The sequence below is a fragment of the Carassius auratus genome, chromosome 34 (genome assembly GCF_003368295.1).
Source record: "Carassius auratus strain Wakin chromosome 34, ASM336829v1, whole genome shotgun sequence".
NCBI lineage: Eukaryota > Metazoa > Chordata > Actinopteri > Cypriniformes > Cyprinidae > Carassius > Carassius auratus.
The window spans coordinates 10,166,652-10,182,242 of record NC_039276.1 but is presented as its reverse complement, the minus strand read 5'-3'; the positions used below and the strand labels follow the sequence as shown (position 1 = coordinate 10,182,242).

General features: G+C 42.9%; 1 protein-coding gene across 1 annotated transcript; it reads right to left on the bottom strand.

The window, feature by feature from the left end:
- Positions 1 to 5,810: 5,810 nt before the first annotated feature.
- On the bottom strand, positions 5,811 to 10,101 carry LOC113053142 (dnaJ homolog subfamily B member 11-like). The gene is made up of 10 exons (XM_026217911.1): positions 9,943 to 10,101; positions 9,464 to 9,620; positions 8,468 to 8,565; positions 8,113 to 8,245; positions 7,790 to 7,932; positions 7,623 to 7,705; positions 7,439 to 7,496; positions 7,165 to 7,276; positions 6,762 to 6,921; positions 5,811 to 6,629 (listed from the first exon to the last, which is right to left on the bottom strand). The coding sequence occupies exons 1-10, from the start codon at positions 10,014 to 10,016 to the stop codon at positions 6,565 to 6,567; spliced, it is 1,083 nt and encodes a 360-aa protein (XP_026073696.1). The 5' UTR covers positions 10,017 to 10,101; the 3' UTR covers positions 5,811 to 6,564.
- Positions 10,102 to 15,591: the final 5,490 nt, after the last annotated feature.

Below are 15,591 nucleotides of genomic sequence, written 5' to 3'. Positions count from 1 at the left end.
CAATCCAGAGCTAGCCTGGGAAATTATAAGATATATTGACTTCACATTTTGATTCTATTTTTATGCTGGCTACACAACAGACAAAACATCATGTCCTCATAATCTGGAGTTGTCGTAAATAATTGCCTACTCGATAAACCGAGCTGGAACTTTTCCACATTCTAATTTGCACAGTGCAATTTTGGCATCTCTGAAGTGACATACAAAAGAAGCCTAGGGGTTTGAAACTGGAAAGCAAGAAATTGAAAAATCAAGTGGAAAGGTGATAGTGCAAATGACCCGTCGTGGGAAATGGTGTACCAGTTCCAGGGGTGAAAGGAGAAGAACAGCCAACAGTATTTCAGCCTCTGTAGCACCTGGTTTCTCTCAGGAAGAGTGTGTGGGGAGAGGAGAAGGGAATGGTGGTGAGCTCAGGGGTCTTGTCAAGGACAAGGCCAAAGCCAAAGCTGTCTCTGCTTTGTGCAGCTCTAGGTGGAATCAGAGCTGCGTGGTGGCTTGTGTGCGCAGGCTTGGGGGTCTGGCTAGAAGCAGTGTTCAGGGCTGTCTAACTGATTGGGATTTAATTTGTTGGCCTGACTGCATGGAACTTTTTCCAGCCTCCACCCAAGGGAGTCTGATACAGGAGCCCTGGAGCACAGCGACTGACAGCCTGTGCAGCAGTAACCAATGAAATGATCTGGGAAAAGGGGCTGCGGAAAGGTGTGGAAGGGATCAATGAGCTATGACAAGACAAAAATACGACACTTTCTTTAGACCCATGAAATGGCGGTCCAAAAGCTTGCTCAATATCACATTTCTACTCATGCTAAATTCTATATTTAAAATTATGTCAAAAAGTAACATACTACTGTGTTATGTGTTGTGTCTTTCAAAGTGCTTCATAAACCTCAGCAACTGTACACATAATGTCTAGCTTTATTTAACAGAAAGAAGACACCTGGTTATCTGTACCAGGATCAGAGGCTTGAATGGAACCAAGCAAACAGCTGAAGGTCGGGTATCCCCGTCTTCATGCACCTTTATCTAATCTACACACTTGAGGATGAGCTGGACTTTGAATCCCAAACAGACAGCGTATATATAGCTTCTAGCTTGCTTTGTTTGACTACAAAATAAAAGCCATTTGTGTCTGGTTTTCCTTACCGGCATTTTCTGCCGTTCTCTGCTTTTTCTGATTGCTTTAAAATACACTGCACTGTTTAAATAATAATAATAATAATAATAATAATAATGAAAAGATATATATATATATATATATATATATATGTAAAACATTTAAAATGGTCAGAAATGTAACAGGTATTAGAGGACAGCATTTTGTATCCTCTACAGGTGCCTGTATATAATTCAACCTTTAACTTAAAACATAAGCTTAAACTACATAACAAAAATTATTGCACAAAACACCCCAATGCACAAAAATGATAAAAAAGTAAACTATTTAAATATAACAAGAGATGCATGTTGCAGGATTATTCTTACTTACAAAAACAACAATTTACATTTTCCTATTGAGTTTTATACAGATTTAAACTTAAAAATTATTTGGTAAACCATACATTTATCAGTACTTTATAGCTAAATTTCATCAAATTCTATGTTTTCATGGTATCATTCTATCAGGTTTTCACTGTAATGATAAGGTAATATTAAGGTGAATCAGTTAACAAGTTTTTACTGAAGCATGTAAAAACATTTACATTTATTTATTTTATTTTATACACTTTTGGACACTGATTTGACTCATTCATTTATGAATAATAAAGTTTTAAAGCAATCCGTAACTGTAGCATGCTGCAGAAAATGCAAAATGCAAATGCAAGAAGTTATTGTAAGATTAAAATACTTATATAGTCAATCACCTTTATGTGCAAGTTTTTTTCTCTTCTAGTTTAAGGTCAAGATACTGGTGTATACATTCACACACACACACACACACACACACACACACACACACACACACACACACACACACACACACACACACACACACACACGTGCACTCTCAATCGGCCAGAGGAAGCTCTGTTCGTAGGTCCTGCCTGCCCAGCATCAGGCTAAGTGCTCTTGACAGCCAACCACACAGTTATTAACTGTGATCCGCCACCACAGGACCCGGGCACCCCGGCTGTGGGGAGGGTGTAGGATGGACTCCACACCCACACAAAGACTGCTTTCAGCGCTCTAGTCCTCAAGCATCTCTAATACACACTTACTGTACTTTCACATACATTTAGCCTTATTTAAAAAAAAAAATCCTGCTGACCTTGTCGGTGTTTTTGAAATTCAAAAGTGGGTAATTCCACCAACAATTCATGCAAGGGAAACCTAATCCCCTTACAAAAAAATACTGTGGCATACCATGGTACACTGATTGTATCAAATAGTGTTATCAATGGTCATTTTTGTATACATTATGCATATAAACAAATAAATTTGTATATATTATTGCTGGTTGTGTACCCAGCAATTATTACCATATTCATGTACCATGGTAATTACAAATTACTTCAAAATCATGTCACTGGTGATAAAAGCTGAGGGAGGTTAAATTGGACAGAGTGCCTCACTCAGTTCCAGTTGAACGCAAACCATTATAGGATATTAGTACAACATGACTCTTTAAATATCTGTACAGTAGCCCATATGTGCCTGGAAGCAACAAATGCTCTGCTTAACCTTGGGTCAAATGCAGCCCTTTTAATCAAGACTGGTGGTCTGTGCACTGTTTGTGTCTCTGGCTTCACATGACTCTACCACCTCTTCCTGAGGATGTGGACGCCGAAGTCCAGTTTCAGCCCTCGCAGCATTGCATTAGCCTGTGAAATAGGGATGCAGTATATTTGAGACATTCTGAGGAGACCGTCCATAATGACAGTTGTCTATGTTTAGCTTTGAAAATATTTCAATAAACAGCATCTCGTCCTCACAAACAGACGGATTGAAAAACCCCAAGCCACTTTTTCCTGCCTGTGTTTCCCATAATTAGAGCCCACAACTCGCTGTTAAATAGTTGAGGCTTTTTGCCTTTGAATCGACAGTCTTTTATATAGTAACACAGCGTACACAGGCTTCCCGCACGTGGGACGGTGCTGGCCGTCCACAGCCGCCTTCAAATCAGCAGTCGGCTGAAGACAACTGACATGTATTATTCCATACAAGTGCTGCCGTTTGCTCACTCCGTGCTTTTGGCCACAAAATAGCTGGATTTGTCCATCAAGTATACTGCTATTTTGGATACCCCATTTATCCCCCACTATGCTTTTTCTAAATGCAGTTGGAGCACTAATAACCACAAGCAGCTAAACATTATAGTTATATTATTGTTATTCTCATAGCTGAACCCTTCCGAAAACATAATGTGGTCATTCTATTGCACGGCAATGTATCAGGTGGTAAAAATGGTGGAATTTCAGAACATTCCATAGGACTGATTGGTGCATTCACATACTGAAGAGTAAATGGTATGCCAAGGTACTAAAAAAATAAATTAAATATAATGATATTATCTTAATATGTGCAAAATTAACCAAATAAAAATATTAAATTATTAAGGAGGTGTTCAGCAAAGTCAGAGTAAGTGGAAGTGCTTTGACCCAGCACTGCCAGGAAGCCTTTCCAATTGTGCCATTAATAAAGATAGATAGATAGATAGATAGATAGATAGATAGATAGATAGATAGATAGATAGATAGATAGATAGATAGATAGATAGAACAAACTTAGGGTAAGCAGGTGGCTTTGACCCAGCACAGCTAGGAAGTCTCTGCAATTATGCCATTAAAATCTACAGCCTGACAGGATTGTTTTGAACCTCAAGGATCGGCTCAGAAAGTGTTCCCAAAAGCAATGTGTTCAGGCTTGTTCCCAGACCTCATCTCAGTGGCACACATCCCAACCATGCGTGACAGATGGTTCCTGCATTACCATTGGAAAGAGAACACTGCCCTCATGAGGAAACTATTGTGCTTATGTGTCTGTCATTAAAATGTTAGGACAGATTAAATCAAGCATTCGATTATTAATTAAGCAATTAATAAAGTTCGTCCAAACCTGTGTGTCTGCATGTCTTCCGTGTAACACAGGAGGAATTCTATAGACTGTGATGGTCGCTGTTTTCATTCCAGTGAATGAGACTTTCAAGCTTTAAAAATAGGCTAGTCCAATTTCATATGTCATTATTCACCTATAAATCTTGCCCTGCAATGGGTTGTGACTGGATCATTCCGAATCGTATCAGTCAGATTCGTGTATGGTATGATTTGTGATTTGTTTGTAGGTACAGAACACGACTGTCAACCCTGTGGTGGACCGCCAGTAGAAACTCGCCCGCCTTCAGCATTAATACCAGTGTGGGAGTTCAAAACATACAAATATACCATACATACAGTGTGATCCATAAACCAAAAGGAACAATTCAAATCTATTCTGGAGGCCATTTAGGAGGGGAAACGGATGAAGAGCGGTAGAAGTCTTGGCTGAGAATGATTTGAAAGGAAACCTTAAGCAGGGTAAACTGGGTGAATGGAGAGGTTTGTGGCTTGGAGTTGTGGGGTTAAGGGAATGAATCTCCAGAGCAGATGCTAAGGGAGACCCCCCATGTACTCCACGCAGGCACATTTTATCCTGCTTACAAGACCCTCAAATAAACTCATTTCATCACTTTAATTACAAATGCTGTAACACTTATATACACATTTGGTTTGACTGTCCTTTACATTCAGATGGATTCTCTTTATCCTTGTTACTCTGTCTAATAAACATGCGTAGAGTGTTCACACACAGCCTCACAGATACACAGAGGGAAATTCACAACATGTAAAACCACACTGTAAAACAGTCATACAAACAGATGCCTCTAACAGTTCCAGGCTCCACCCTGACAGACGACCTCCCCCAGAAGGGCGACCACCCGTCCTCTCATCCTGGACACTCAGAGCGGGGCTCAGGCCTGACTCAGCACAATGGTACCTCCACCTCAGCTCATCGGCCTCCAACACAGTTTAAGTAAAACCACAAGCAGTGTATTCAGAGGTCATAACCAAGATGGAAACGGATGAACTGTGTCAGACAAGCAGACACTCTTTGCCTTCAACTCTGAATGACACCACACACTGTATTATCAGCAAACATGACAGTGATTAGCAAACACACACACACACACACACACACACACACACACACACACAAATCAATCTCCATATGGGGTGTTCAGTATATGGAGCTTATTCCTTACCAAAAGGTCACATGCACACAAGGCATTCACAAGCAGAGTAGGTCTTATGAAACTGGGTGGGATTCCACCACATGATTAAAGAAAGCAAATGCCTTTGATCTGTAATGAGCTGTAATTAATGCATCCTATAATGTGGGCATTAATAACTCTGTTCTAAATATGTTAAGAGTCCTTACTTTTAAGGTCATAACACTTTATAATTTATAAATAAAATATTATACATATTATTTTTTCTATACAAAGAATATTTATATTTAAATATCCCCACACGCATACACTGTATCATATGACATTATGAAATTTAAACATTCTATATAATATATACTGTATAATATAATGTAATACTTATAAAAGTAATACACAAACTTCTAGTCTGAAGAAACTTTAAAAGAGCACTAATGCTGAAGATAATCTATTATTTGCTGCCCTCTAGTGGACAAGTATGTTACCGCCTAACTAACCGCTGCTAAAACTACACCAAACAGCCACTGAAAATTCAGTTCAGAATTTTCGTAACCATTGAAGTTTAAAGAAATACATTAAGAAGTTGTGAAGCCACATGTCAGAAATCTTCTAGAGTAAACAAATACATCTGTTTATATCAAACCTGTTAACCATAATTAGAAACTTTTAATTTTCATTTGAAAATGACAAATGATATTTCCTTCACTTGTGCACAAGTAATCCTAAGAAGTTGTTCTTTTTGTTCTTTCTGGTACAGTCCACAAATGAGCAAAGGATAGTTACTAACTAGGAAGAGACCCAATGGGCTGAACATCAGGAGGGGTTGTGAAAGAAACAAGAACACAAGTCTGTCACATAAAAAATTCACAGGAAAGTGTTGAACTGTACAGTTTAAGAGGTCTACTGTTTGAACTTCAAAACCCAAGTAAATGCCTCAAAGGAAACAGATATGTAGCCTGATGGCAACACACAAACCAAACATGATTCTGTTCTTTTAAACAAGCAGACCATATGTTGTTTACTGGTCATAGCAGAAAGTTAGCGTTCAAACACATAACTGATGAAAAATGTCTTGTACTACTTACTCCGAGTATGACAACAGGGACAATATAAGGAAAACTTGTCATTTGGACAGAAACATGTTGAGTCAAAAAAAAAAAAAAACCTTTCCATGAGAAACCGAGGCATTTAAAAATGTAAATGAAAGAAAATAATAATAAAACAAATGATAAAAACATATTCAGCCCTTCCTGAGAACAATCAGAAAAAAATAAATACAACCCATTGCTTGTTCCTCAGTGTGCATTGTGTGTGAAGGGCAGACAGGGACAGGGCAATCAGTCCTAAATTACTTGGCTGATTTGTCAGTATCCCTGCAGTCCGTTATAAATCGTCTGAGATGGTGCCTGTTTCAGAAGTTGCCTTATACCTAAGGAAAAATAAATTGTTGCATTTATTAACACACAAATGCACAACAATATACAGAAAGTCAACAGTAGTCACACAGAAGAGGGAGCATCTGTCCACTAAGAAAAGCCATATTCCCCAAATGTTCTCTTACCATCTTTCTGCTGGTCATCAAGCTGCTCCTTGGGGAAGTCTACATCAAAGGTGACTATGAGTGATCCACGGATATTATTGTTGTCAAAATTTGGTAAGCCCTCACCCTTCTTCCAAATACGAGCTCCTGGCTTAGTGATTTTATCTCTGACAATGTGCACCTACAAGACAACAACAAGTCTGTGTGAGTTTATGATGAGTCTTTTTTTATACAGCAAATACTTCAACATATGGCAACAGGAATATATTAAGAAACCACAAAAATAAATGAATAAATTCATTAAAACTCTGAATTATGATACACTATTAAGTCACAGGTTTTAGATGCACATGTGAAGTGAAATGAAATATAAATATATATATATATATATATATATATATAACAAAAATTAAACTAAATATACCTTGTGACCATCTAAATGAGTGATGTCCATCTCAAAACCGACCAGAGCCTCCACCAGAGAGATGGTGACGTTTGTATAAAGGTCGTCACCTCTGCGCTCAAACACCGGATGCCTGGACAAGAAGATACATTTACAAGCGATGAACTGGAAACAGTTCATAAATTCTCACTCTTTAAGACAGAGAATAAATAGAGGTACATACATTAACCTACATTAGAATATACATTAAGAAAAAAAGTTCAATTCACTGTTCTAATTGCTATAATTTACTTACTTTAAAACTTTTATGCGGAAACGCAGATCTCCAGGCTCACCATCAATGTGAGGTTCACCTGCAGTCAGTTAACCAACAGATATGTTGCATTCTATAAATAATGTATTGCATCACCTAGCTAAATCATAAATATATATATATATATATTACTGCATTGAGTTATGCATATAATTATTTTCTATACCTTCCCCAATGAAAGGGTATTCCATCTCATCTCTCACACCCTGCTCGATCTCCACTTCTAGTGTTCTCTCTTCATTCACAAGCCTGGAAACAATGATACAGTCTTTAACAGAAGACCATAGTATGTCCTAGAGAGTCAAAGTGAGAGCGAACACTGGGCAAGCTTACTTGATATTGGGGCATTCATCACAGACCACTTCTTGTGTCATCTGGAAGCGACCTGGTCCTAGCTGCGTGGTTCTCATTTCCTGCCGGCAATTGCATTTTCGTTTGCCTGGGGCTTCTTTTGCTACAGGTTTGTTTCGCACCACCTGCATGGTGAAGAAGAGAGGAAACAGAAGGACAGGAAAAAGGAAAGGAGAGTGTCCATATCCATGTGACTATGCATATACACTGCCAGAAAAAAGCCAATGGAAGTACACAAAGAGTCTGAATACTACAGTAAATCAGGAAGGAAATTGAGAGGCAGCAAGAACAAAAAAGAAGCTCACCTCTACAAAATTCCCTGAATACACCTCTTCTAGGGTTACTTCAAGATCCAGTACTATGTCATTACCCCTCGGAATATCTCGGCTAGCTGGCTGCCTATTTCCACCGAACATGAATCCAAAGTCGCCAAAGAAACTTGAGAAAAAAAACAAAACATACATTTGAATATCAATGCAGTCAAATACTGTAAGAATGCGCAGTGACCGTACCAACAGTTTTGTTTCAAATGGGCATGCATCTCAAATGAGTATACCAACTACGCATCAGACATTTGCAAATCTTTACTAAAATCATACATTCATGGGAAATTTCAGTGGTTAACTGTTGAAGAAAACTCTTAAGCTGAGGTTCATTTACCTGGAGAAAATATCACCATGTGAACTTTGATGGCCTTCTTTTAACCCTTCCTCTCCATATGCATCATACTGTTTCCTTTTCTCCTCATCGGAGAGCACCTGTGATTAAAAAGAACCTTCAGAAAATAGTCTTTTCACCCTGAAAAACACCGTGAACTCTTAAGGGGCAATATTTGCACGCTGAAGTTATTTTCAGGGGGAAATTTCTGTTCAACACAAAACACACAGGTTAATATTGTGTCTAAAGCCATTATTAGATGTTATGAAATCTACAAAGATACAAAAAAAAAAAGAGGCATTTTTTGCGCTTTATCATTTTTAGCAGACTTGATTAATTTATAATTTTTAAATTATGCAAATAAATAAATAAAACTGAGAAAAATCTAGGATTATATATTGAAATATGAAAATGAATTTAAATCCAATTTTTATCATTTTAATGTAATATATTAAATATTTATGTATATATGAAAGCTATACATACAGCTCCATTACAACATTGTTAATATTATAATGGAGCCAACCACTGACTATTTGCCATTAAAAATAAAATCATTTATTATGCAATAAGAATTCCATTTTGTACACATCAATACAAGCTACACCAGAGGTTCACGTCATAAATATCCTGCATAAAAAATAAACAGATGTTTCAGCCAATCAAAGGCGGCCACACATTTCTTCCAACCAATCAAATCGCTCCATCGGTTCGTTTCTAACAACAACGCTCGTGCCGGTCAGATTTACTTGCTTTTTACCCTTCTGTTAATGTTTTGTGCAAAAATATATGACAAATCTGTAAAGCAATGCTTTAGTGACACAAAACATCGCCAATTTAGATATTTGTTACGCATAATATACGCATAATTGACACTAAGTCAGGTCATTCCCTAATGCATTATTATAAAGACATTATCTTTGTTCAACACATGAAGCATACAGCGAAAACGACAAAGATCCCACTTGAAAGGAGTTGTTAAAGCATGAACAATCATACCTCGTAAGCAGCTCCGAGGTCGGCAAATTTGTCTTGGGCATTTGGGTCATCTTGGTTTCTATCCGGATGAAGCTGCAATGCCAACTTTCTGTAGGCTTTCTTAATATCTTTAATTGATGCGGTTTTACTAACTCCCAGAATTTTGTAGAAATCTCTCCTGAAAATACACGTTACTTTAGAACTTTTCATTCGTATACCAGTTCATTCATTCAAACTAATTAGGCATATAAACCGATATATTGATACTGACGTATAATTATTTAATCCATATCCATTATTTTCGAGTTATAAATTAACGCATGAGAGTATAATAAATAAGAGAGGTGATATTAATTATTGTATGGCGAGCTTCATCGGCATGATGCATGGACAGTGGCGTAGACCAATCACAGTGAAACATGTGTACCAGCCAGAGTAACGTTACTGAGTTTAAAATGCACTAAACATTAAACCCTGAAACTAACACGACATGCACTTACCCAGCCAGCACTGTCAATATCACATAAAAAAGGAGAAAACAAACACTCGACAATTTCATTCCTCTAACAGCCATGGGTCCTTCTTTCTTTCAGAAGTCCAGTAAAATACACCGGCTTTCTGCGATGTCTATCAAAAAGCCTCTTCCTGCTCTGTCACAAGTCCCGCCTCATTTTAAAAAAGGAAGTGTTATAAAAGTACAAACAAAGTCTCATTTCATAATAACCCATATTATATTATATTATATTATATTATATTATATTATATTATATTATATTATATATCTTTTTTTCTTAAATGTATATATATATATATATATATATATATATATATATATATATATATATATATATATATATATATATATATTTTTTTTTTTTTTTTTTCACCAACTGCTACTTTTATTTTGTTCTTATACATGGACAGATAAACATTGTAGTTACTTCCGGAACGAAATGGCATCTTTGGATAGGGTGAAGGTGTTGGTTCCCTATCATAGGTCACTTCGATGCTGCGGTGACGTCACCACGTATGGGAACACCTCTGGTGTGACGAATGTCTGAAGCCCTATACCATCCCGCCAATCCTATTGGCCAAATGGCGCATAGCACCACCCTGCGCATGCGCACGCATGATATACCTGGGTGCAGCGCGCCATTTCGCTCAGATTTCATTCCTTCAGGAATAGCGAATCATCTGTGCCCTATCGTCTCGCGTTCTCCAGCGATCTCTTCGAGCAGTGTTAACTCCTCTTCGCGGACGCGATGAGTTTTCGAAAATGTAAGGAGCCATGTACCAGGTACATCACGGCGGGGGACACTCATGACAGGTGCGTAGTATGTCTTGGTTTACATCACGCACAGGCGGCGCTTAGCGGCCTTTCTTCCTGTCCCCATTGTGATGGCCTGCGGCTCAGAGTACTGCGCTCCAGGGTGGAAGTATTCTCTAATGTCGCCCTCGAGTCTAACCCCCGTCAGGTCACCTCTGCGACTGCCGAGGCACCGCACGAGGCGAGGGCCTGGGGTGACACGTGCGACATGGACTTTGTGGACAGCGCAGCGCTGGAATATTCTCCACATCGCTCGCTCTCCCCTACCCTGCTGCAGAATAAAACTTATACTGAGCCCGTCGTCTTCTCTAATGAGGATTTACTTCCCACACCGGAGGCATGCGCCGCCATCTCCTTCGGTTGTGGACGCTATGACGACGATGTTTTATCCACCGCGGCCTCGGGGTCTGAGGACTTCGCGACCGACACTAGCCCTCTTCCTCCTAGCGGACAGGAGAGGCGTGTTTCCCCCTCCTACAGTGAGCTGTTGGATGTGGTTTCTCGTGCGGTGGGTAAATTGGGGCTAGACTGGGAGGTTGACAAGGCCGAGGCCCAACCTTCTTCTAAGCTGGACGACCGTTTTCTAACCAGTCGGACACCTACACAGCCCCGGAGGCCTTTGCCTTTTTTCCCGGACCTCCACCAGGAGGTTTCGAGGTCCTGGAAACAGCCGTTTTCGGCGCGGATCACTAACGCTGCGGCCGCGGATTTCGCCACCGTTTCTGATATGGCGAACCATGGCTATACTATGATGCCCCCGGTGGAAGAGACTCTCGCCGAACACCTTGCGCCTAGTTCGGCCGCGGCTTGGAAGTCTCGCCCCCTTCTTCCTTCGAAGGCGTGTCGAGTCACGTCTAGTTTGGTGGGTAAATCCTACATGGCGGCTGGTCAGGCGGCTGCGTCGCTCCACTCTATGGCGGTCCTTCAGGCCTACCAAGCGGAGTTATTGAAGGAATTAGATGAAGGTGAGGGCATCACACCGGAGGCAGTGAAAGAACTGCGTAGAGCTACGGATTTGGCGCTACGCGCTACCAAACATACCGCTCGTGCAGTGGGCCGTACTATGGCCGGTTTGATTTCGGTTGAGCGCCACCTCTGGCTTAATCTCACCGATATTAAGGAGAAGGATAAATCTTTCCTTATGGATGCCCCTGTCTCCAGGGATGGATTGTTCGGTGAGGCTGTCACGTCAGTAGTGGAGAAGTTCAGGGCAGCGAAACAGCAATCAGCCGCTTTCCGCCAGCTGATTCCCCGCAGACCCAGGGAGGTCGAACGCCGGCAAGCGCCCGCGCGTTCTCGCTCTACCTCCTCTCACCGCCAGCGAGCAGCCTCTCGAGAGGAACCCACACCTATGGCGCCTCCTCGTAAGGACTGGGGCCCTAGGGTTTTTCCTCCGGCGCACCAGCGTCAACGTAAGCGATTGAACCTGACCTCGACGGCTAAAGCCTCTCGTTCTCGGGTGCCGAATAGCAGCTCCTGATCTTTTTGCTGCTTGCCAGGGACTGTGCCCTCCGCTAGAGAGCGCTGTCGGACCGCTTTCGTGCATCCCACACTCTCATTGCAGTCCCCATGCTCAAACATTGATTGTCTCGCCGCTAACAGCGCCTCGAGCAACATTGGATCGAGCTGTAATAATAGACGCTCCCTCAGACACTCTGCGCAATCCTGCTTTTGGAGTTCGAGGGACGACTCAAGGACCCTGCACAAACGGCCCGTTTATGACGGCTCGCACAGCCGCCGCTTTTTCGCTAGCGGCAGAGCCCGATGTTCCATCTGTTGGCCTAATTCCTGCCGTGGACACGTTTCAGGATTATGCTCAACGGAACGCAACGACTCTGGCGCATACGCTTCCCCAGTGCACGAACACCACGGGTTTTTCGTGTCCGGTCGTTTTAACGCGTATGACGGCGTTGCAGGGAGCGGAAGTTTTGAAACCGCTAATATTGTTTCGGGCCGCGTGGGAACGCTTGCCCGGCATTCCTCAATGGGTGTTACGCACGGTTTGTCACGGATACACCATTCAGTTTCGGAAAGGCCCGCCTCCTTTCCGCGGAATTCTTTCCACTACGGTGAAGTCTACGGAAATGGCGGTGCTGCGACAGGAAATGTCAGCTCTGCTGAGCAAAGGGGCTATAGAAGAAGTACACCCCTCTCAGATGGAGACAGGTTTTTACAGCCGTTATTTCGTGGTACCGAAAAAAGACGGCGGGTTACGACCCATTCTGGATTTACGCCGTCTGAATCTTGCACTCAGACCGAGCAAATTCAAGATGTTGACGGTGAAATCTATTCTGTCTCAGATCCGACCAGGCGATTGGTTTATTACGATCGATCTGAAGGATGCGTATTTCCATATTCAGATCGTCAAGAGACACAGGAAGTTCCTCAGATTCGCTTTAGAGGGCAAAGCGTATCAGTACCGCGTTCTTCCCTTTGGCTTGGCTTTAGCGCCCCGTACTTTCTCAAAATGCATGGACGCAGCACTGGCCCCGTTGCGGCTCCAGGGCGTTCGTGTGTTGAATTATTTGGACGATTGGCTGGTGCTAGCGCAATCGCGGACTCAAGCACACTCTCACCGAGATCTTGTGCTGAATCATTTAAGCAGCCTGGGCTTACGAACAAATTTCAAGAAGAGTGTTTTAACTCCCTCTCAACGGATAACTTTTCTGGGAATAGATCTGGACTCTCGCGCGATGACAGCGAAGCTTTCTCTCCCGCGCGCTCAGTCGATTGCGTCATGCGTGCGGCACTTCAAAGCGGGTCGCACGGTGACAGTGAGATTGTGCCTCAGGCTCTTGGGTCTAATGGCAGCAGCATCCCCCGTGATTCGTCTGGGATTGCTTCAAATGCGCCCTTTTCAGTGGTGGACGAAAAGGCGGAATATTTCACCCCGTTGTCTCCCGCATCGCACGATTTCGGTGACACGGCGGTGTGTGATGTCGCTAAAAATTTGGATGTCAACCGAATTTCTCCTGTCAGGAGTTCGACTGGGAATTTATGCTTTCCGAGAGACTGTCACGACGGACGCGTCTTTGACTGGTTGGGGAGCTGTGTGTCGAGGGCGACCAGCCCACGGAGTGTGGACAGCGGCTCAGCGCGGCTGGCATATAAACAGACTGGAATTACTGGCAGTTTTTCTGGCTCTCCAGTATTTCGCGGATCTGCTGATCGGCCGTCATGTGCTGCTCAGATCAGACAACACAGCGGTTGTGTCTTATCTGAACCATCAAGGAGGATTGCGCTCTCGCCCCCTGTGCAGGCTGGCGAGGCGTGTTCTTCTGTGGTCTCGGGACAAGTTTCTTTCGATCCGGGCCATTCATGTCCCCGGACGATTGAATTTCGGAGCGGACCTGCTATCCAGACAGGCTCTGGAACAGGGAGAATGGCGATTACACCCCCAGACGGTGGATCTTTTATGGCGGATATTCGGCAAAGCGAAAGTGGATTTATTCGCGTCGAGCATGACTACGCATTGCCCGCTATGGTTCTCCCTACGCTCCCCATCGCCCCTGGGCGTGGATGCGTTAGCTCACAGCTGGCCCAGAACCAGTCTGTATGCTTTTCCTCCGATTCGTTTGATCCCAGCGGTATTATGCAGATTACGCCGGGACAGAGTGGAACAGCTGCTGCTGGTGGCTCCGCGATGGCACACGCAGCCGTGGTTTGCGGATCTGATCAGTCTGCTAGCGGGCTCTCCGTGGGAGATTCCCCTCAGACAGGATTTATTATCACAAGCACAGGGGCTGATTTGGCACCCGAGGCCAGATCTGTGGAAACTGTGGGCGTGGCCATTGAGCGGAGTGCATTAGTATGTCCCGGTCTTTCTGTTGAAACTACTGAGACTATATTGAGTTCTAGAGCAGCTTCTACGAGACGCTTATATGCTTTCAAGTGGAGACTGTTTACAGCCTGGTGTGGCAATCATAATGTGGATCCAGTTTACTGCCCAGTGGCTTCAGTGCTGGAGTTCCTCCAGGAGCGTTTCTCGGATGGCGTTACACCAGCCACTTTAAAGGTTTACGTGGCAGCCATTTCAGCTTACCACGAATACATAGGCGGTGCCTCTGTGGGGCGTCATCCATTAGTTTCTCGTTTCATACAGGGTGCGCGACGGCTGAGGCCTTTCCGCCCTGTGCGAGTTCCTTCATGGGATTTATCCATTGTGTTGTTAGGTTTATCAGGGCATCCGTTTGAGCCCTTGGAGACCGTATCAGATAAATTCCTGACACTGAAGACACTTCTTCTCATGGCTTTATCCTCCCTCAAGAGAGTTGGGGATTTACAGGCTCTTTCTGTTTCACCTTCATGCATGGAATTCGCACCGGGCTCTGTGAAGGTGCTGCTGCGGCCCAGGCCTAACTATGTTCCTAAGGTCGCATCTAACCCTTTTCGCTTTCAGCAAGTGGTTCTGGAAGCTTTTTCACCTGCTGAGGCCGGGTCAGGAGATCTAAGTCTTTGCCCTGTGAGAGCTTTAAAGACTTATGTGGATCGCACAGCCCCTTGGCGTGAATCTGACCAGCTGTTTGTCTGCTTTGGACATAAAAGTAAGGGCCATGCAGTTACAAAGCAGCGCATGTCCCATTGGCTGGTGGAGGCAATTTCTTTGGCCTATGAGGCGCGCGGACTCGCTTCGCCCTTAGGGGTTAAGGCTCATTCCACTCGAGCTGTAGCTTCTTCTCAAGCTTTTCTCAGTGGCTCTTCTATGGATGATATCTGTGCTGCGGCAGGATGGTCCTCACCGAGCACTTTTATCAAGTCCTACAGTCTGGATGTGAGGATGGCCCCTGGCTCCCGGGTTCTCTCCGCTTGAGCAGTTGCTTCC